General features: G+C 47.2%; 2 protein-coding genes across 2 annotated transcripts in view; both read left to right on the top strand.

The window, feature by feature from the left end:
* The first annotated feature begins 246 nt into the window (after window positions 1-246).
* On the top strand, window positions 247-14,737 carry LOC135570324 (zinc finger CCHC domain-containing protein 7-like). Its single transcript, XM_065016447.1, has 4 exons — window positions 247-428; window positions 9,091-9,481; window positions 13,569-13,735; window positions 14,522-14,737. Exons 2-4 carry the CDS (start codon window positions 9,112-9,114, stop codon window positions 14,735-14,737), a joined length of 753 nt encoding a protein of 250 aa, XP_064872519.1. The 5' UTR covers window positions 247-428; window positions 9,091-9,111.
* Window positions 14,738-15,630: 893 nt separating this feature from the next.
* Window positions 15,631-22,777, top strand: part of LOC135570326 (zinc finger CCHC domain-containing protein 7-like) — a 126,244-nt gene continuing 119,097 nt past the window's right edge. The window contains exon 1 of the mRNA XM_065016449.1: window positions 15,631-15,677. The gene's annotated coding sequence lies outside the window, so the exon portion shown is untranslated. The remainder of the gene's footprint in view (window positions 15,678-22,777) is intronic.

Below are 22,777 nucleotides of genomic sequence, written 5' to 3'. Positions count from 1 at the left end.
AGGGCGACATCAAATCAAAGGTTACTAGGCTACTGTAGACCTTTCATCAAAATGTCTCGACACCGTCTGAACGCAGACACGCCACAGTCGGGTCCCTGGGAAAGGTCACGGTTGGCCCAAACCATTTCTCTCTCGACAACCCCGGAAGTGGTTAGCATGCGAGCAAAGTCCTCTTGTGAGTCCTGCTAAGTTATAAACAGGTGAGTTGATTTTCATCCGTTGGAACCAACGAGATGTGTGCATGTAGTTTGTTTTTTGCCGTAGTAAAGAGAACCGGAGAGGTGCCGGTTGAGTGTGAATCCGTCGCGAGAGTGGAACAGAGTGCTTTGTTTACATACCGCCGGCATTTCATAAACACGTGGGGTGCACAGAGAACGATGCTAACATATTAGCCAACCACTTTCGATAGCATCAAACTAATTTAATAAGTACGTCCGCGTGTCGTAACTGAAATTACAGGCTAGTTGAACATCACGTTGTATAACATCTCCGTTCAGATGTCCCACTTTTAGTGTTAGTGGATGTTTCGTAGAGGTTTGTTTGCCAGTTAGCTAGCTACTATGTGAGCATGCCTTGTTATGTTGTATCAAACCTGGCTGTTTGTTGTAGCCGGTAACGTTAGATGGTCATGTTTACAGTACATACAGGTTTAGTAGTAACCTGTGGGCCAGTTTGCTTCAGGACTCTCACCAAAATCTGGGTTCCGGGCTACACGTGTTAATGTTGTGTGTCTGTATCCCACAATGTGCCTTTATTGGCAAGTTTACTGACAAGCTCGTTGTGTTCCGTTTTCTAACCAGTTATACACGGACTGCAGTCGTCAAATCACATATGTATAATCATGTTTCAACAGCAGAGATGTCATATGTATTGAAACAGACTATTCTCATCTGTTTCTGAACTCCGTTTGGCCGTTTGTTATTGTGTTAGCAAAGCCATTTGGGCCGTTCCCATGTAACGCTCTTGTAGAGGGTCACCTGAAGCCGTCTTTCCCCTCTCCAGAGATTCACAGGTGGCTGATGTTTGTCAGCTGTTTTCAGGTAGTTCAGGTGGCTGGACAGATCTGGTCACCAGGTAGTTTGTGTTCAGGTGGTTGAACAGATCTGGTCACCAGGTAGTTTGTGTTCAGGTGGCTGAGCAGATCTGGTCACCAGGTAGTTTGTGTTCAGGTGGCTGGATAGATCTGGTCACCAGGTAGTTTGTGTTCAGGTGGCTGAACAGATCTGGTCACCAGGTAGTTTGTGTTCAGGTGGCTGAACAGATCTGGTCACCAGGTAGTTTGTGTTCAGGTGGCTGAACAGATCTGGTCACCAGGTAGTTTGTGTTCAGGTGGCTGAGCAGATCTGGTCACCAGGTAGTTTGTGTTCAGGTGGCTGAGCAGATCTGGTCACCAGGTAGTTTGTGTTCAGGTGGCTGGACAGATCTGGTCACCAGGTAGTTTGTGTTCAGGTGGCTGAGCAGATCTGGTCACCAGGTAGTTTGTGTTCAGGTGGTTGAACAGATCTGGTCACCAGGTAGTTTGTGTTCAGGTGGCTGAACAGATCTGGTCACCAGGTAGTTTGTGTTCAGGTGGCTGAACAGATCTGGTCACCAGGTAGTTTGTGTTCAGGTGGCTGAACAGATCTGGTCACCAGGTAGTTTGTGTTCAGGTGGCTGAACAGATCTGGTCACCAGGTAGTTTGTGTTCAGGTGGCTGAACAGATCTGGTCACCAGGTAGTTTGTGTTCAGGTGGCTGAACAGATCTGGTCACCAGGTAGTTTGTGTTCAGGTGGCTGAACAGATCTGGTCACCAGGTAGTTTGTGTTCAGGTGGCTGAACAGATCTGGTCACCAGGTAGTTTGTGTTCAGGTGGCTGAACAGATCTGGTCACCAGGTAGTTTGTGTTCAGGTGGCTGAACAGATCTGGTCACCAGGTAGTTTGTGTTCAGGTGGCTGAACAGATCTGGTCACCAGGTAGTTTGTGTTCAGGTGGCTGAACAGATCTGGTCACCAGGTAGTTTGTGTTCAGGTGGCTGAACAGATCTGGTCACCAGGTAGTTTGTGTTCAGGTGGCTGGATAGATCTGGTCACCAGGTAGTTTGTGTTCAGGTGGTTGAACAGATCTGGTCACCAGGTAGTTTGTGTTCAGGTGGCTGAACAGATCTGGTCACCAGGTAGTTTGTGTTCAGGTGGCTGAACAGATCTGGTCACCAGGTAGTTTGTGTTCAGGTGGCTGAACAGATCTGGTCACCAGGTAGTTTGTGTTCAGGTGGCTGAACAGATCTGGTCACCAGGTAGTTTGTGTTCAGGTGGCTGAACAGATCTGGTCACCAGGTAGTTTGTGTTCAGGTGGCTGGACAGATCTGGTCACCAGTGGGTGATGTTAGTCAGCTGTGTTCAGGTGGGTGATGTTAGTCTGCTGTGTTCAGGTGGGTGATGTTAGTCAGCTGTGTTCAGGTAGTTCAGGTGGGTGATGTTAGTCCGCTGTGTTCAGGTAGTTCAGGTGGGTGATGTTAGTCTGCTGTGTTCAGGTAGTTCAGGTGGGTGATGTTAGTCAGCTGTGTTCAGGTAGTTCAGGGGGGTGATGTTAGTCAGCTGTGTTCATGTGGATGATGTTAGTCTGCTGTGTTCAGGTAGTTCAGGGGGGTGATGTTAGTCAGCTTTGTTCATGTGGGTGATGTTAGTCAGCTGTGTTCATGTGGATGATGTTAGTCAGCTGTGTTCATGTGGGTGATGTTAGTCAGCTGTGTTCATGTGGGTGATGATAGTCAGCTGTGTTCAGGTAGTTCAGGTGGGTGATGTTAGTCAGCTGTGTTCAGGTAGTTCAGGTGGGTGATGTTAGTCAGCTGTGTTCAGGTGGTTTTCACCTCTCCAATCCCCTACAGTATCAGGACATAGTGAGTCATGAATCACCCTGGACCGCTGGTAGAAAACCCTCCAGACTTTTCAGATGATCTGTCACATCGCTGATCAGGAGATAATGATCAACACCGAAATGTAAAGGAATCTCCGCCCCCCCCAGGATCAAGGCTGAGCTTTCGGTCGGTCAGAACTCTGAGGAACATTGTTCATTGATCCTGACTGTGTGGAGATGCCTTTTCATTTCCTCAGACGACACACACCTCATCATTTCTCTGTCCTAGGTCTCTTCTCTCCACACACACACACACACACCTCATAATTTCTCCGTCCCAGGTCTCTTCTCTCCACACACACACACCTCATCATTTCTCCGTCCCAGGTCTCTTCTCTCCACACACACACGCTCTGTCCTCTATCCTTATTCCCTGGGTGGCGGTCTGTGAGCGGTCAGCGTGGCGTTTCCATGGCGCTCTAGGAGCCAATCATCTCTGGCCATCATGGCACAGACACGCAGCACTGGCCAGGGCAATGGACCTCACAACCCCTTTCCCTCTCTCTCTTACACACACACACACACACACACACACACACACACACACACACACACACACACACACACCACCTGACATTGAGCACAAATAGGTTAACAGTAGGTTGGGTGGAGTTCACATTAGTTTGATGGTAATGAGCAGGGTGGAGTTCACATTAGTTTAGATGATAATGAGTAGGGTGGAGTTCACATTAGTTTGATGGTAATGAGTAGGGTGGAGTTCACATTAGTTTGATGATGATGAGCAGGGTGGAGTTCACATTAGTTTGATGGTAATGAGTAGGGTGGAGTTCACATTAGTTTGATGGTAATGAGTAGGGTGGAGTTCACATTAGTTTTGATGATAATGAGCAGGGTGGAGTTTACATTGGTTTTGATGATAATGAGCAGGGTGGAGTTCACATTAGTTTGATGGTAATGAGCAGGGTGGAGTTCACATTAGTTTGATGATAATGAGCAGGGTGGAGTTCACATTAGTTTTGATGATAATGAGCAGGGTGGAGTTTACATTAGTTTTGATGATAATGAGCAGGGTGGAGTTCACATTAGTTTGATGGTAATGATGGTAATGAGTAGGGTGGAGTTTACATTAGTTTGATGGTAATGATGGTAATGAGTAGGGTGGAGTTCACATTAGTTTGATGATAATGAGTAGGGTGGAGTTTACATTAGTTTTGATGATAATGAGCAGGGTGGAGTTCACATTAGTTTTGATGGTAATGAGCAGGGTGGAGTTCACATTAGTTTGATGATGATGAGTAGGGTGGAGTTCACATTAGTTTGATGATGATGAGCAGGGTGGAGTTCACATTAGTTTGATGATAATGATGGTAATGAACAGGGTGGAGTTCACATTAGTTTGATGGTAATGAGTAGGGTGGAGTTCACATTAGTTTGATGATAATGAGTAGGGTGGAGTTCACATTAGTTTGATGATGATGAGTAGGGTGGAGTTCACATTAGTTTGATGATGATGAGCAGGGTGGAGTTCACATTAGTTTGATGATAATGAGTAGGGTGGAGTTCACATTAGTTTGATGATGATGAGCAGGGTGGAGTTCACATTAGTTTGATGATAATGAGTAGGGTGGAGTTCACATTAGTTTGATGATGATGAGCAGGGTGGAGTTCACATTAGTTTGATGATAATGAGCAGGGTGGAGTTCACATTAGTTTGATGATAATGAGTAGGGTGGAGTTCACATTAGTTTTGATGATAATGAGCAGGGTGGAGTTCACATTAGTTTGATGGTAATGAGCAGGGTGGAGTTCACATTAGTTTGATGATAATGATGGTAATGAGCAGGGTGGAGTTCACATTAGTTTTGATGATAATGAGCAGGGTGGAGTTCACATTAGTTTTGATGATAATGAGCAGGGTGGAGTTCACATTAGTTTTGATGATAATGAACAGGGTGGAGTTCACATTAGTTTGATGATAATGAGTAGGGTGGAGTTCACACTAGTTTGATGATAATGAGTAGGGTGGAGTTCAGTTTGATGATTAGTTTTGATGATAATGAGTAGGGTGGAGTTCACATTAGTTTGATGATAATGAGCAGGGTGGAGTTCACATTAGTTTTGATGATAATGAGTAGGGTGGAGTTCACATTAGTTTGATGATAATGAGTAGGGTGGAGTTCACATTAGTTTTGATGATAATGAGTAGGGTGGAGTTCACATTAGTTTGATGATTTGAGCAGGGTGGAGTTCAATTAGTTTGATGATAATGAGGGGTGGAGTTCACATTAGTTTGATGATAATGAGTAGGGTGGAGTTCACATTAGTTTGATGATAATGAGCAGGGTGGAGTTCACATTAGTTTGATGTTTGAGTTCACATTAGTTTGATGATGAGTGGGTGGAGTTCACATTTCTTTGGAAATGAGTTGGTGGAGTTCATAATGAGTAGGGTGGAGTTCACATTAGTTTTGATGATAATGAGTAGGGTGGAGTTCACATTAGTTTGATGATAATGAGCAGGGTGGAGTTCACATTAGTTTGATGGTAATGAACAGGGTGGAGTTCACATTAGTTTGATGATAATGAACAGGGTGGAGTTCACATTAGTTTGATGATAATGAGCAGGGTGGAGTTCACATTAGTTTGATGATAATGAGCAGGGTGGAGTTCATATTAGTTTGATGATAATGATGGTAATGAGCAGGGTGGAGTTCACATTAGTTTTGATGATAATGAGCAGGGTGGAGTTCACATTAGTTTTGATGATAATGAGCAGGGTGGAGTTCACATTAGTTTTGATGATAATGAACAGGGTGGAGTTCACATTAGTTTGATGATAATGAGTAGGGTGGAGTTCACACTAGTTTGATGATAATGAGTAGGGTGGAGTTTAAATTAGTTTTGATGATAATGAGCAGGGTGGAGTTCACATTAGTTTTGATGATAATGAGTAGGGTGGAGTTCACATAAGTTTGATGATAATGAGTAGGGTGGAGTTCACATTAGTTTTGATGATAATGAGTAGGGTGGAGTTCACATTTCTTTGGAAATGAGTTGGGTGGAGTTCACATTAGTTTGATGATAATGAGTAGGGTGGAGTTCACATTAGTTTGATGATAATGAGTAGGGTGGAGTTCACATTAGTTTTGATGATAATGAGTAGGGTGGAGTTCACATTAGTTTGATGATAATGAGTAGGGTGGAGTTCACATTAGTTTGATGATAATGAGCAGGGTGGAGTTCACATTAGTTTGATGATAATGAGCAGGGTGGAGTTCACATTAGTTTGATGATAATGAGCAGGGTGGAGTTCACATTAGTTTGATGGTAATGATGATAATGAGTAGGGTGGAGTTCACATTAGTTTGATGATAATGAGCAGGGTGGAGTTCACATTAGTTTGATGGTAATGAGTAGGGTGGAGTTCACATTAGTTTGATGGTAATGAGCAGGGTGGAGTTCACATTAGTTTGATGGTAATGAGCAGGGTGGAGTTCACATTAGTTTTGATGATAATGAGCAGGGTGGAGTTCACATTAGTGTGATGGTAATGATGATAATGAGTAGGGTGGAGTTCACATTAGTTTGATGATAATGAGTAGGGTGGAGTTCACATTAGTTTGATGGTAATGATGATAATGAGTAGGGTGGAGTTCACATTAGTTTGATGGTAATGAGCAGGGTGGAGTTCACATTAGTTTGGAAATGAGTTGGGTGGAGTTCACATTAGTTTGATGGTAATGATGATAATGAGCAGGGTGGAGTTCACATTAGTTTGATGATAATGAGCAGGGTGGAGTTCACATTAGTTTGATGGTAATGAGTAGGGTGGAGTTCACATTAGTTTGATGGTAATGATGATAATGAGGAGGGTGGAGTTCACATTAGTTTGATGGTAATGAGTAGGGTGAAGTTCACATTAGTTTGATGGTAATGATGATAATGAGTGGGGTGGAGTTCACATTAGTTTGATGGTAATGAGTAGGGTGAAGTTCACATTAGTTTGATGGTAATGATGATAATGAGTGGGGTGGAGTTTACATTAGTTTGATGGTAATGATGATAATGAGCAGGGCGGAGTTTACATTAGTTTGATGGTAATGATGGTAATGAGCAGGGTGGAGTTCACATTAGTTTGATGATAATGAGTGGGGTGGAGTTTACATTAGTTTGATGATAATGAGTTGGGTGGAGTTCACATTAGTTTGATGGTAATGATGATAATGAGCAGGGTGGAGTTCACATTAGTTTTGATGATAATGAGTAGGGTGGAGTTCACATTAGTTTGATGATAATGAGCAGGGTGGAGTTTACATTAGTTTGATGGTAATGAGTTTACATTAGTTTGATGTAATGGAGTGGAGTTCACATTAGTTTGATGGTAATGATGATAATGAGCAGGGTGGAGTTCACATTAGTTTTGATGGTAATGAGCAGGGTGGAGTTCACATTAGTTTGATGATAATGAGTAGGGTGGAGTTCACATTAGTTTAGATGATAATGAGTAGGGTGGAGTTTACATTAGTTTGATGGTAATGATGATAATGAGCAGGGTGGAGTTTACATTAGTTTGCTGGTAATGAGCAGGGTGGAGTTTACATGAGTTTGATGGTAATAATGAGCAGGGTGGAGTTCACATTAGTTTAGATGATAATGAGCAGGGTGGAGTTTACATTAGTTTAGATGATAATGATGAGCAGGGTGGAGTTCACATTAGTTTGATGATAATGAGCAGGGTGGAGTTTACATTAGTTTGATGGTAATGATGAAAATGAGCAGGGTGGAGTTTACATTAGTTTGCTGGTAATGAGCAGGGTGGAGTTTACATGAGTTTGATGGTAATGATGATAATGAGCAGGGTGGAGTTCACATTAGTTTGATGATAATGATGAAAATGAGTGGGGTGGAGTTCACATTAGTTTGATGGTAATGATGATAATGAGCAGGGTGGAGTTCACATTAGTTTGATGGTAATGAGTAGGGTGGAGTTCACATTAGTTTGATGGTAATGAGTAGGGTGGAGTTCACATTAGTTTGATGGTAATGAGCAGGGTGGAGTTCACATTAGTTTAATGATAATGATAATAAATGAGCAGGGTGTAGTTCACATTAGTTTGATGATAATGATGATAATGAGTAGGGTGGAGTTCACATTAGTTTTGATGATAATGAGTAGGGTGGAGTTCACATTAGTTTGATGGTAATGAGCAGGGTGGAGTTCACATTAGTTTAATGATAATGATGATAATGAGCAGGGTGGAGTTCACATTAGTTTGATGATAATGAGCAGGGTGGAGTTCACATTAGTTTTGATGGTGGATAATGAGCAGGGTGGAGTTCACATTAGTTTTGATGATAATGAGTAGGGTGGAGTTCACATTAGTTTGATGATAATGATGATAATGAGGTAATGAGTAGGGTGGAGTTCACATTAGTTTGATGATAATGATGATAGGGGGTGGAGTTCACATTAGTTTTGATGATAATGATGATAATGAGATAATGAGGGTGGAGTTCACATTAGTTTGATGATAATGATAAGTTCACATTAGTTTGATGATAATGATGATAATGAGGGGTGGAGTTCACATTAGTTTTGATGATAGTTCATGATGATAATGAGTAGGGTGGAGTTCACATTAGTTTGATGATAATGATGATAATGTTTGATGATAATGATGATAATGAACAGGGTGGAGTTCACATTAGTTTGATGATAATAATGAACAGGGTGGAGTTCACATTAGTTTGATGATAATGATGACAATGAACAGGGTGGAGTTCACATTAGTTTGATGATAATGATGATAATGAGCAGGGTGGAGTTCACATTAGTTTGATGATAATGATGATAATGAGTAGGGTGGAGTTCACATTAGTTTTGATGATGATGATAATGAGCAGGGTGGAGTTCACATTAGTTTGATGATAATGATGATAATGAGCAAGGTGGAGTTCACATTAGTTTGATGATAATGATGATAATGAGTAGGGTGGAGTTCACATTAGTTTGATGATAATCTCTCTCTCTCTGTCTCTCTCTGTCTCTGTCTCTTTTTCTGTCCCTGTCTCTCTCTCTCTCTCTCTCTCTCGCCCTCTCTCTCTCTGTCTCTCTCTCTCTGTCTCTGTCTCTGTCTCTCTCTCTCTTTTTCTGTCCCTGTCTCTCTCTCTCTCTCTCTCTCTCCCTCTCTCTCTCTGTCTCTCTCTCTCTCTCTGTCTCTTCCTCCTCTCCGCAGGGTGTTGTGACCTCTGTGGTGATGTTCGGGGGCTACGCGGACAGGGCGGAGTTAGAGGATGAGCTGTACGCGGAGGAGCCCGAGGGGTCAGAGGGTGACGACAGTGAACTAGAGTTCAGACTCTACAGCCAACTCCACTACTCCTCTAACCCCGGAGAGAGGGAGGAGGTGGAGGAGGAGCTGGGAGACAGGCGCCTCTCCTCCAGCCACGGAGAGAAGGAGGAGGAGGAGGAAGATGGGAGCAAGGCCAAACGACAGCGGCCACCCCTGTCACATGATCATGGTAACAGAGATCTACGGCAAAACCTGCTGGGGGACGCAGAGCAGAAACAACAGAAAGTCAAACTGAATACCCAACAGGGGAGGAAACGGCAGAGAGGTCTCTGCAAAGGTGAGTGGAGGAGAACAGACAGACCACTACTGTGTGTTTGTTTACACGGGGTAGGAAACGGCAGAGAGGTCTCTCCGAAGGTGAGTGGAGGAGAGCAGACAGACCACTACTGGGTGTTTGTTTACACAGGGTAGGAAACGGCAGAGAGGTCTCTCCGAAGGTGAGTGGAGGAGAACAGACAGACCACTACTGTGTGTTTGTTTACACAGGGTAGGAAACGGCAGAGAGGTCTCTCCAAAGGTGAGTGGAAGAGAACAGACAGACCACTACTGGGTGTTTGTTTACACAGGGTAGGAAACGGCAGAGAGGTCTCTCCAAAGGTGAGTGGAGGAGAACAGACAGACCACTACTGGGTGTTTGTTTACACAGGGCTGTATCTAAAGGTGCGTCCACTCACTGTCTGCGTCTGTAAAACTACCAGCCCACCGTTGATGTAATCACTTCTGTATAACTAACTACCTCATTCTAGAACTGTCGTTCTAGTTCCATCATTCTAGTTCCGTCATTCTAGTTCCGTCATTCTAGTTCCGTCATTCTAGTCCCGTCATTCTAGTTCCGTCATTCTAGTCCCGTCATTCTAGTTCCGTCATTCTAGTCCCGTCATTCTAGTTCTGTCATTCTAGTCCCGTCATTCTAGTTCTGTCATTCTAGTTTCGTCATTCTAGTCCCATCATTCTAGTTCCGTCATTCTAGTTCTGTCATTCTAGTCCCGTCATTCTAGTTCTGTCATTCTAGTTTCGTCATTCTAGTCCCATCATTCTAGTTCCGTCATTCTAGTCCCTCTAGTCCCGTCATTCTAGTCCCGTCATTCTAGTCCCGTCATTCTAGTCCCTATAGTCCCGTCATTCTAGTCCCGTCATTCTAGTTCCGTCATTCTAGTTCCGTCATTCTAGTCCCGTCATTCTAGTTCTGTCATTCTAGTTTCGTCATTCTAGTCCCATCATTCTAGTTCCGTCATTCTAGTTCTGTCATTCTAGTCCCGTCATTCTAGTTCTGTCATTCTAGTTTCGTCATTCTAGTCCCATCATTCTAGTTCCGTCATTCTAGTCCCTCTAGTCCCGTCATTCTAGTCCCGTCATTCTAGTCCCTATAGTCCCGTCATTCTAGTCCCGTCATTCTAGTCCCGTCATTCTAGTTCCGTCATTCTAGTCCCGTCATTCTAGTCCCGTCATTCTAGTCCCGTCATTCTAGTCCTATAGTCCATTCTAGTCCCGTCATTCTAGTCCCGTCATTCTAGTTCCGTCATTCTAGTTCCGTCATTCTAGTCCCGTCATTCTAGTCCCGTCATTCTAGTTCTGTCATTCTAGTCCCGTCATTCTAGTTCTGTCATTCTAGTTTCGTCATTCTAGTCCCATCATTCTAGTTCCGTCATTCTAGTCCCTCTAGTCCCGTCATTCTAGTCCCGTCATTCTAGTCCCGTCATTCTAGTCCCTATAGTCCCGTCATTCTAGTCCCGTCATTCTAGTCCCGTCATTCTAGTTCCGTCATTCTAGTTCCGTCATTCTAGTCCCGTCATTCTAGTCCCGTCATTCTAGTCCCTATAGTCCCGTCATTCTAGTCCCGTCATTCTAGTCCCGTCATTCTAGTCCCGTCATTCTAGTCCCGTCATTCTAGTCCCGTCATTCTAGTTCTGTCATTCTAGTCCCGTCATTCTAGTCCCGTCATTCTAGTTCTGTCATTCTAGTTTCGTCATTCTAGTCCCGTCATTCTAGTTCCGTCATTCTAGTTCTGTCATTCTAGTCCCGTCATTCTAGTTCCGTCATTCTAGTTCCGTCATTCTAGTTCCGTCATTCTAGTCCCGTCATTCTAGTCCCGTCATTCTAGTCCCTATAGTCCCGTCATTCTAGTCCCGTCATTCTAGTCCCTATAGTCCCGTCATTCTAGTTCTGTCATTCTAGTTTCGTCATTCTAGTTCCGTCATTCTAGTCCCGTCATTCTAGTCCCGTCATTCTAGTCCCGTCATTCTAGTTCTGTCATTCTAGTTTCGTCATTCTAGTCCCGTCATTCTAGTTCCGTCATTCTAGTCCCTCTAGTCCCGTCATTCTAGTCCCGTCATTCTAGTCCCGTCATTCTAGTCCCTATAGTCCCGTCATTCTAGTTCTGTCATTCTAGTGCCGTCATTCTAGTTCTGTCATTCTAGTCCCGTCATTCTAGTCCCGTCATTCTAGTCACGTCATTCTAGTTCCGTCATTCTAGTTCCGTCATTCTAGTTCCGTCATTCTAGTCCCGTCATTCTAGTCCCGTCATTCTAGTCCCGTCATTCTAGTCGCGTCATTCTAGTCGCGTCATTCTAGTCCCGTCATTCTAGTCCCTCTAGTCCCGTCATTCTAGTCCCTATAGTCCCGTCATTCTAGTCCCGTCATTCTAGTTCCGTCATTCTAGTTCCGTCATTCTAGTTCCGTCATTCTAGTCGCGTCATTCTAGTCGCGTCATTCTAGTCATTCTAGTCCCGTCCCGTCATTCTAGTCCCGTCATTCTAGTCCCGTCATTCTAGTCCCTCTAGTCCCGTCATTCTAGTCCCGTCATTCTAGTCCCGTCATTCTAGTCCCTCTAGTTCCGTCATTCTAGTCCCGTCATTCTAGTTCCGTCATTCTAGTTCCGTCATTCTAGTCCCGTCATTCTAGTTCCGTCATTCTAGTCCCGTCATTCTAGTCCCGTCATTCTAGTTCCGTCATTCTAGTCCCGTCATTCTTGTCCCGTCATTCTTGTCCCGTCATTCTAGTTCCGTCATTCTAGTCCCTCTAGTCCCGTCATTCTAGTCCCGTCATTCTAGTCCCTCTAGTCCCGTCATTCTAGTCCCGTCATTCTAGTTCCGTCATTCTAGTCCCTCTAGTCCCGTCATTCTAGTCCCGTCATTCTAGTCCCGTCATTCTAGTCCCGTCATTCTAGTTCCAACATTCTAGTCCCATCATTCTCGTCCCAACATTCTAGTCCCATCATTCTAGTTCCGTCATTCTAGTCCCATCATACATATATATATATTTATTCATTCATTGGGGGTTCACAGTGCCGGGCTGAATCGAGGTCCCTGAACGGTTGGGTATAAATACCTCTATAAATACCTGTACCTCTATAATACCTCTATCGCCCTAATTATGATCATTGTTGCAACGGGTTTATCACTTATTATTTTGGTGTCCATTTCCTGCGTTGCAATAAAAACAACAACCCCATAACTCTCCTCTATCGTTCCCCAAGGCGACCCCATAACTCTCCTCTATCGTTCCCCAAGGTGACCCCATAACTCTCCTCTATCGTTCCCCAAGGTGACCCCATAACTCTCCTCTATCGTTCCCCAAGGTGACCCCATAACTCTCCTCTATCGTTCCCCAAGGTGACCCCATAAATCTCCTCTATCGTTCCCCGAGGTGACCCCATAACTCTCCTCTATCGTTCCCCGAGGTGACCCCATAACTCTCCTCTTATCGTTCCCCGAGGTGACCCCATAACTCTCCTCTTATCGTTCCCCAAGGTGACCCCATAACTCTCCTCTATCGTTCCCCAAGGTGACCCCATAACTCTCCTCTATCGTTCCCCAAGGTGACCCCATAACTCTGTCGTTCCCCAAGGTGACCCCATAACTCTCCTCTATCGTTCCCCAAGGTGACCCCATAACTCTATCGTTCCCCAAGGTGACCCCATAACTCTCCTCTATCGTTCCCCAAGGTGACCCCATAACTCTCCTCTATCGTTCCCCAAGGTGACCCCATAACTCTCCTCTATCGTTCCCCAAGGTGACCCCATAACTCTCCTCTATCGTTCCCCAAGGTGACCCCATAACTCTCCTCTTATCGTTCCCCAAGGTGACCCCATAACTCTCCTCTATCGTTCCCCAAGGTGACCCCATAACTCTCCTCTGTCGTTCCCCAAGGTGACCCCATAACTCTCCTCTTATCGTTCCCCAAGGTGACCCCATAACTCTCCTCTATCGTTCCCCAAGGTGACCCCATAACTCTCCTCTATCGTTCCCCAAGGTGACCCCATAACAACCCCATAACTCTCCTCTATCGTTCCCCAAGGTGACCCCATAACTCTCCTCTATCGTTCCCCAAGGTGACCCCATAACTCTCCTCTATCGTTCCCCAAGGTGACCCCAGACGTCAAAGGTTGTCCCAGGAGGTCATAGTCATCGACTCGAGTCAAGACGACGTCATCACTGTGTCGGACAACACCGAGGAAGATGACGGGGTGTGTAGCTTGAAAGGTCAGAGGTTAAAGAAAGGACCCCTGCAGGCCTCGACGCCAGGACAACAGGTACGGCGACAGAGTGTGTCTTCGGCTTGTTCCTAGTGGCCACGTTACGTTGTACCAAAAATGTTGATAGTGACTCCCCTCTGGGACAGTATTGATCTCTAGAAACACCAACCCCTTCTAGACAGTAACATAACGACTCCCTCTGGGACAGTATTGATCTCTAGAAACACCAAAGACTAATATAAAGACTCCCCTGGGACAGTATAACGACTCCCTCTGGGACAGTATTGATCTCTAGAAACACCAACCCCTTCTAGACAGTAATATAAAGACTCCCCCCTGGGACAGTATTGATCTCTAGAAACACCAACCCCTTCTAGACAGTAACATAACGACTCCCTCTGGGACAGTATTGATCTCTAGAAACACCAACCCCTTCTAGACAGTAATATAAAGACTCCCCCCTGGGACAGTATTGATCTCTAGAAACACCAACCCCTTCTAGACAGTAACATAACGACCCCCCCGGGGACAGTATTGATCTCTAGAAACACCAACCCCTTCTAGACAGTAACATAACGACCCCCCCGGGGACAGTATTGATCTCTAGAAACACCAACCCCTTCTAGAATCAGATCAGCTCTGAAAAAGATCTGATGTGATTGGTCAAAAGAGCAATTAAGTGGCGATATCAGAATTGGATAGCCTGTGTAAAGGCAGCCCTAGGTGGCAGTACTCCAGACCCAGGTGCAGCATGGTCCACAACCAACTCCACGCTGGTTCTGATTAACTAGCCGTTAACTAGCCATCAATGAATAATACCATTTATTATGTTCCCCCCCTTAGAGAAACCCCGCCCCAAAGAAGAGGAGCTCCATTGTGGGATCTGACTCGGTGGTGGTGTTGGACTCAGAATCCGGAGCGAAGTCTGGATCGGACTCTGACAGTCTGGAGAGCTGGATGATTCTAGGCAGCGTGAGACAAGATGGAGACCAGGGCATCATACTGAACCTGGAGGGAGAAGGAGACATTAAAGGTAGGGAGGGAGGGAGGAGACATTAAAGGGGGAGGGAGGGAGGGAGGGACATTAAAGGGAGGGAGGGAGGGAGGGGGAGACATTAAAGGTAGGGAGGGAGGGGGAGGGAGGGAGATGGAGACCAGGGCATCATACTGAACCTGGAGGGAGAAGGAGACATTAAAGGTAGGGAGGGAGGGAGGGGAGGGAGACCAGGGCATCATACTGAACCTGGAGGGAGAAGGAGACATTAAAGGGAGGGAGGGAGGGAGAAGGAGACATTAAAGGTAGGGAGGGAGGGAGGGAGACATTAAAGGGAGGGAGGGAGGGAGAAGGAGACATTAAAGGTAGGGAGGGAGGGAGGAGGGATCATACTGAACCTGGAGGGACATTAAAGGTAGGGAGGGAGGGAGGGAGGAGACCCAGGGCATCATACTGAACCTGGAGGGAGAAGGAGACATTAAAGGTAGGGAGGGAGGGAGGAGAGGAGAGGGAGAGATGGAGACCAGGGCATCATACTGAACCTGGAGGGAGAAGGAGACATTAAAGGGAGGGAGGGAGAAGGAGACATTAAAGGTAGGGAGGGAGGGAGGGAGAAGGAGACATTAAAGGTAGGGAGGGAGGGAGGGAGACCAGGGCATCATACTGAACCTGGAGGGAGAAGGAGACATTAAAGGTAGGGAGGGAGGGAGGGAGGAGACAAGATGGAGACCAGGGCATCATACTGAACCTGGAGGGAGAAGGAGACATTAAAGGTAGGGAGGGAGGGAGGAGACATTAAAGGTAGGGAGGGAGAAGGAGACATTAAAGGTAGGGAGGGAGGGAGGGAGGAGACAAGATGGAGACCAGGGCATCATACTGAACCTGGAGGGAGAAGGAGACATTAAAGGGAGGGAGGGAGAAGGAGACATTAAAGGGAGGGAGGGAGGGAGGGAGATGGAGACCAGGGCATCATACTGAACCTGGAGGGAGAAGGAGACATTAAAGGTAGGTAGGGAGGGAGGGAGGGAGGAGACATTAAAGGTAGGGAGGGAGAGAGGGGAGGGAGGGAGGGGGAGGAGACATTAAAGGTAGGGAGGGAGGGAGACATTAAAGGTAGGGAGGAAGGGAGGAGACATTAAAGGTAGTTAGGGAGGGAGGGAGGGAGGGAGGGAGGGAGGGCGAAGGAGACATTAAAGGGAGGGAGGGAGGGAGAGGGGAGGAGACATTAAAGGTAGGGAGGGAGGGAGGGAGGGTGGAGGAGACATTAAAGGTAGGGAGGGAGGGAGGGAGGGGGAGAAGGAGACATTAAAGGTAGGGAGGAAGGGAGGGAGGGGGAGAAGGAGACATTAAAGGTAGGGAGGAAACAAGATGGAGACCAGGGCATCATACTGAACCTGGAGGGAGAAGGAGACATTAAAGGTAGGGAGGAAGGGAGGGAGGGGAGGGGGAGGAGACATTAAAGGGAGGGAGGGAGGGAGAGAAGGAGGAGACATTAAAGGGAGGGAGGGAGGGAGGGAGAAGGACACATTAAAGGGAGGGAGGGAGGGAGAAGGAGACATTAAAGGGAGGGAGGGAGAAGGAGACATTAAAGGGAGGGAGGGAGGGAGAAGGAGACATTAAAGGGAGGGAGGGAGAAGGAGACATTAAAGGGAGGGAGGGAGGGAGGGAGAAGGAGACATTAAAGGGAGGGAGAAGGAGACATTAAAGGGAGGGAGGGAGGGAGAAGGAGACATTAAAGGGAGGGATGGAGAAGGAGACATTAAAGGGAGGGAGGGAGAAGGAGACATTAAAGGGAGGGAGGAGAGGGAGGAGACATTAAAGGGAGGAGGGAGAAGGAGACATTAAAGGGAGGGAGGGAGGGAGGGAGAAGGAGACATTAAAGGGAGGGAGAAGGAGACATTAAAGGGAGGGAGGGAGGGAGGGAGGAGAGACATTAAAGGGAGGGAGGGAGAAGGAGACATTAAAGGGAGGGAGGGAGAAGGAGACATTAAAGGGAGGGAGGGAGGGAGAAGGAGACATTAAAGGGAGGGAGAAGGAGACATTAAAGGGAGGGAGGGAGAAGGAGACATTAAAGGGAGGGAGGGAGAAGGAGACATTAAAGGGAGGGAGGGAGGGAGAAGGAGACATTAAAGGGAGGGTGTTGTGTTGGTCGACAACATTCAGAACATCCCATCTACCTGTTAGTGTTGTGTTGACGTGTGTGAGTGTGTGGAGAACTGGATTCTAATCAGCATGTACACACACACACACACACACACTGCTCGTAACGCTAATGCCATAAACTAACAACAGATACACCAAGAGGGAGAGAGAGGGAAGAGAGTAAAAATGTTCTCTGCAAATCTCTTCAGATCTACACATTAGCAAACCTGCAACCTCAGCAACCTCTCTCTCTCCGTCATTCTATCTCTCCCATTCTGTCTCTCTATCCCCTTCACTCTCTCTCCCCTCTGTCTTTTTCTCTCTCTCTCCCATTCTCTTTCTCTCTCCCCTCTCTCTCTCTCTCTCTCTCTCTCTCCTCTCTCTCTCTCTCTCTCTCTCCCACTCTCTCTCTCTCTCCCTCTCTCTCTCTCTCCCACTCTCTCTCTCTCTCTCCCACTCTCTCTCCCCTCCCACTCTCTCTCCCCTCCCACTCTCATTCTCTCTCTCATTCTCTCCTCTCTCTCTCTCTGTCTCTCTCTCCCATTCTCTCTCTCTCCCATTCTCTCTCTCTCTCTCCCATTCTCTCTCTCTCCCCTCTCTCTCTCATTCTCTCTCTCCCACTCTCTCTCTCCCACTCTCTCTCTCTCTCCCTCTCTCTCTCTCTCTCTCTCTCTCCCACTCTCTCTCTCTCTCTCTCTCTCTCCCACTCTCTCTCTTCCTCTCTCTCTCTCTCCCACTCCCTCTCCCCTCTCTCTCTCATTCTCTCTCTCTCTCTTCCACTCTCTCTCTCTCTCATTCTCTCTCTCTCTCCATTCTCTCTCTCATTCTCTCTCTCTCCCACTCTCATTCTCTCTCTCCCCCACTCTCATTCTCTCTCTCATTCTCTCTCTCCCCTCTCTCTCTTCCATTCTCTCTCTCTTTCTCTTGTTCTCACTCTGTTACTCCCTCATTTGAATTTCCCTGGGCTGAGGTTTCTGCAAGAGTGCCCCTGCACACACACCACACACACACCAGGGGAAGGGAGAGGTTCATGAGCTGGTATGGGGCTGTATGTTTGGGCTGATCTTACCCCCACCCCCTGTGATCTCTGGAGCTTGACCTCATGTCTGCACACGGGGGTCACGGGGGGGGGGGGGGGGAAGGCTGTAGCTACGTTTTGGGAGTGGAAAGGCAACAGGAAAGGGGGCGGGGTCTGAATATAGACAGGCTAGCCAGAGGAAAGGGGGCGGGGTCTGAATATAGACAGGCTAGCCGGAGGAAAGGGGGCGGGGTCTGAATATAGACAGGCTAGCCAGAGGAAAGGGGCGGGGTCTGAATATAGGTCTGAATATAGACAGGCTAGCCAGAGGAAATAGGGCTAGCGGGGTCTGAATATAGACAGGCTAGCCAGGGAAAGGGGGCAAATATAGACAGGCTAGCCAGAGGGAAAGGGGCTCTGAATATAGACAGGCTAGCTGGAGGAAAGGGGAATGAGGTCTGAATATAGACGGGGTCTGAATATAGACAGAGCTGAGCTGAATATAGACAGAGAGGAAATGAGGTCTGGGGTCTGAATAGTGAATGAGGTCAGAATATAGACTAGGTCTCAGAGGAAATGGGGCAGGGTCTGAATATAGACAGGCTTGAGTATAGTGAATGAGGTCTGAGACAGAGGAAAGGGTGAATGAGGTCTGATTATAGACAGAGGTCTCCAAGTGAGTATAGAACTGATTAGTGAATGACTGAGGTCTCCACAGTGAGGAAAGGGAATATAGACAGAGGTCTCCACAGTGAATGGTCTGAATATAGACAGAGGTCTCCACAGTGAGTATAGTGAATGAGGTCTGAATATAGACAGAGGTCTCCACAGTGAGTATAGTGAATGAGGTCTGATTATAGACTGAGGTCTCCACAGTGAGTATAGTGAATGAGGTCTGAATATAGACTGAGGTCTCCACAGTGAGTATAGTGAATGAGGTCTGATTATAGACAGTCTCCACAGTGAGTATAGTGAATGAGGTCTGATTATAGACAGAGGTCTCCACAGTGAATGAGGTCTGAATATAGACAGAGGTCTCCACAGTGAGTATAGTGAATGAGGTCTGATTATAGACAGAGGTCTCCACAGTGAGTATAGTGAATGAGGTCTGATTATAGACTGAGGTCTCCACAGTGAGTATAGTGAATGAGGTCTGATTATAGACTGAGGTCTCCACAGTGAGTATAGTGAATGAGGTCTGATTATAGACTGAGGTGAGTATAGTGAATGAGGTCTGAATATAGACTGAGGTCTCCCCAGTGAGTATAGTGAATGAGGTCTGATTATAGACAGAGGTGAGTATAGTGAATGAGGTCTGAATATAGACAGAGAGGAGGAGGACTGAGGTCTCCACAGTGAGTATAGTGAATGAGGTCTGAATATAGACTGAGGTCTCCACAGTGAGTATAGTGAATGAGGTCTGATTATAGACTGAGGTCTCCACAGTGAGTATAGTGAATATAGACTGAGGTCTCCACAGTGAGTATAGTGAATGAGGTCTGATTATAGACAGAGGTCTCCACAGTGAATGAGGTCTGAATAGTCTCCACAGAATATCTGAATATAGACTGAGGTCTCCACAGAGTATAGTGAATGAGGTCTGAGACTGAGGTCTCCACAGTGAGTATAGTGAATGAGGTCTGATTATAGACTGAGGTCTCCACAGTGAGTATAGAATGAGGTCTGAATATAGACTGAGGTCTCCACAGTGAGTATAGTGAATATAGACTGAGGTCTCCACAGTGAGTATAGTGAATATAGACTGAGGTCTCCACAGTGAGTATAGTGAATGAGGTCTGAATATAGACAGAGGTCTCCACAGTGAATGAGGTCTGAATATAGACAGAGGTCTCCACAGTGAGTATAGTGAATGAGGTCTGATTATAGACAGAGGTCTCCACAGTGAGTATAGTGAATGAGGTCTGATTATAGACTGAGGTCTCCCCAGTGAGTATAGTGAATGAGGTCTGAATATAGACTGAGGTCTCCACAGTGAGTATAGTGAATGAGGTCTGAATATAGACTGAGGTCTCCACAGTGAGTATAGTGAATGAGGTCTGATTATAGACTGAGGTCTCCACAGTGAGTATAGTGAATATAGACTGAGGTCTCCACAGTGAGTATAGTGAATATAGACTGAGGTCTCCACAGTGAGTATAGTGAATATAGACTGAGGTCTCCACAGTGAGTATAGTGAATATAGACAGAGGTCTCCACAGTGAGTATAGTGAATATAGACTGAGGTCTCCACAGTGAATATAGACTGAGGTCTCCACAGTGAGTATAGTGAATATAGACTGAGGTCTCCACAGTGAGTATAGTGAATATAGACAGAGGTCTCCACAGTGAGTATAGTGAATATAGACAGAGGTCTCCACAGTATAGTGAATGGTGATTTAGTGGTTTTTTGGTTCTGCCTGTCCACTGTCTTGCAGTTTGGTGTTTGGGCAGGAACAAGGACAGGGGGGGTGGAGGGGTAAGGGAGGAGGTGGAGATGAAAAGGCCCAGTCGCTTCAGTATTCTACTAGTATTGTACTCAGAGTCCGACGAAGGACGAACTTCTCATTGTCTCTCTCTCACACACACACACACACACACACACACACACCCCAATCGGAGAACCCGGGTCTGTCTCTTCCAGCAGCAGCCAGATGGAACCGGATAATAAAACGGCTTCAAAACCCAGCAGTCACTGGGGGGGGGGTTCAGACTCTCTCCTTTTCTCTCCTCTATTCTCCCTCCTCTTTCTCTCACCCTCTTGTTGTCCCCTTGGTCTTGGTCCTGTGCACACCAAACTTTGTTTGAGGCTTAAAGGCCGGTCTGCCCGCGTCTGTCGGGGGGCGGATCTATGTCTCCCTGCAAGCGTTTGGGGGGGGGGGATGTTTCTCTTCACTCACTTACAGGGGAGAAAGGTAAGACCTCTTCTCTCTCCTCTGGTTCTCTGGTAGTAGTAGAGGCTAGAGGCCTAGTGTGGACCATGACAGGGTGTTGGGTCCTCTCCTCTGGTTCTCTGGTAGTAGTAGAGGCTAGAGGCCTAGTGTGGACCATGACAGGGTGTTGGGTCCTCTCCTCTGGTTCTCTGGTAGTAGTAGAGGCTAGAGGCCTAGTGTGGACCATGACAGGGTGTTGGGTCCTCTCCTCTGGTTCTCTGGTAGTAGTAGAGGCTAGAGGCCTAGTGTGGACCATGACAGGGTGTTGGGTCCTCTCCTCTGGTTCTCTGGTAGTAGTAGAGGCTAGAGGCCTAGTGTGGACCCCGGCAGGGTGTTGGGTCCTTTCCTCTGGTAGTAGTAGAGCCTAGTGTGGACCCCGGCAGGGTGTTGGGTCCTCTCCTCTGGTTCTCTGGTAGTAGTAGAGGCTAGAGGCCTAGTGTGGACCATGACAGGGTGTTGGGTCCTCTCCTCTGGTTCTCTGGTAGTAGTAGGGGCTAGAGGCCTAGTGTGGACCATGACAGGGTGTTGGGTCCTCTCCTCTGGTTCTCTGGTAGTAGTAGGGACTAGAGGCCTAGTGTGGACCATGACAGGGTGTTGGGTCCTCTCCTCTGGTTCTCTGGTAGTAGTAGAGGCTAGAGGCCTAGTGTGGACCATGACAGGGTGTTGGGTCCTCTCCTCTGGTTCTCTGGTAGTAGTAGGGGCTAGAGGCCTAGTGTGGACCCCGGCAGGGTGTTGGGTCCTCTCCTCTGGTTCTCTGGTAGTAGTAGAGGCTAGAGGCCTAGTGTGGACCATGACAGGGTGTTGGGTCCTCTCCTCTGGTTCTCTGGTAGTAGTAGAGGCTAGAGGCCTAGTTTGGACTCCGACAGGGTGTTGGGTCCTCTCCTCTGGTTCTCTGGTAGTAGTAGAGGCTAGAGGCCTAGTGTGGACCATGACAGGGTGTTGGGTCCTCTCCTCTGGTTCTCTGGTAGTAGTAGAGGCTAGAGGCCTAGTGTGGACCCCGGCAGGGTGTTGGGTCCTCTCCTCTGGTTCTCTGGTAGTAGTAGAGGCTAGAGGCCTAGTGTGGACCATGACAGGGTGTTGGGTCCTCTCCTCTGGTTCTCTGGTAGTAGTAGAGGCTAGAGGCCTAGTGTGGACCCCGGCAGGGTGTTGGGTCCTTTCCTCTGGTAGTAGTAGAGGCTAGAGGCCTAGTGTGGACCCCGGCAGGGTGTTGGTTCCTCTCCTCTGGTTCTCTGGTAGTAGTAGAGGCTAGAGGCCTAGTGTGGACCCCGGCAGGGTGTTGGGTCCTCTCCTCTGGTTCTCTGGTAGTAGTAGGGGGCTAGAGGCCTAGTGTGGACCCCGGCAGGGTGTTGGGTCCTCTCCTCTGGTTCTCTGGTAGTAGTAGGGGGCTAGAGGCCTAGTGTGGACCACGGCAGGGTTTTGGGTCCTCTCCTTTCTCCTCTGGTACTCTGGTAGTAGTAGAGGATAGAGGCCTAGTGTGGACCCCGGCAGGGTTTTGGGTCCTCTCCTTTCTCCTCTGGTACTCTGGTAGTAGTAGAGGCTAGAGGGCTAGTTTGGACCACGGCAGGGTGTTGGGTCCTCTCCTCTGGTTCTCTGGTAGTAGTAGGGGCTAGAGGCCTAGTGTGGACCCCGGCAGGGTGTTGGTTCCTCTCCTCTGGTTCTCTGGTAGTAGTAGGGGGCTAGAGGCCTAGTTTGGACCCCAGCAGGGTGTTGGGTCCTCTCCTCTCTCCTCTGGTTCTCTGGTAGTAGTAGGGGCTAGAGGGCTAGTTTGGACCACGGCAGGGTGTTGGGTCCTCTCCTCTGGTAGTAGTAGGGACTAGAGGCCTAGTTTGGACCACGGCAGGGTGTTGGGTTCTCTCCTCTGGTTCTCTGGTAGTAGTAGAGGCCTAGAGGTCTAGTTTGGACCCCAGCAGGGTGTTGGGTCCTCTCGTCTCTCCTCTGGTTCTCTGGTAGTAGTAGAGGCTAGAGGCCTGGTTCTCTGGTAGTAGTAGAGGCTAGAGGCCTGGTTCTCTGGTAGT

Source organism: Oncorhynchus nerka, unplaced genomic scaffold, assembly GCF_034236695.1.
Source record: "Oncorhynchus nerka isolate Pitt River unplaced genomic scaffold, Oner_Uvic_2.0 unplaced_scaffold_981, whole genome shotgun sequence".
NCBI lineage: Eukaryota > Metazoa > Chordata > Actinopteri > Salmoniformes > Salmonidae > Oncorhynchus > Oncorhynchus nerka.
This window is presented reverse-complemented; position numbering and strand designations above follow the sequence as displayed.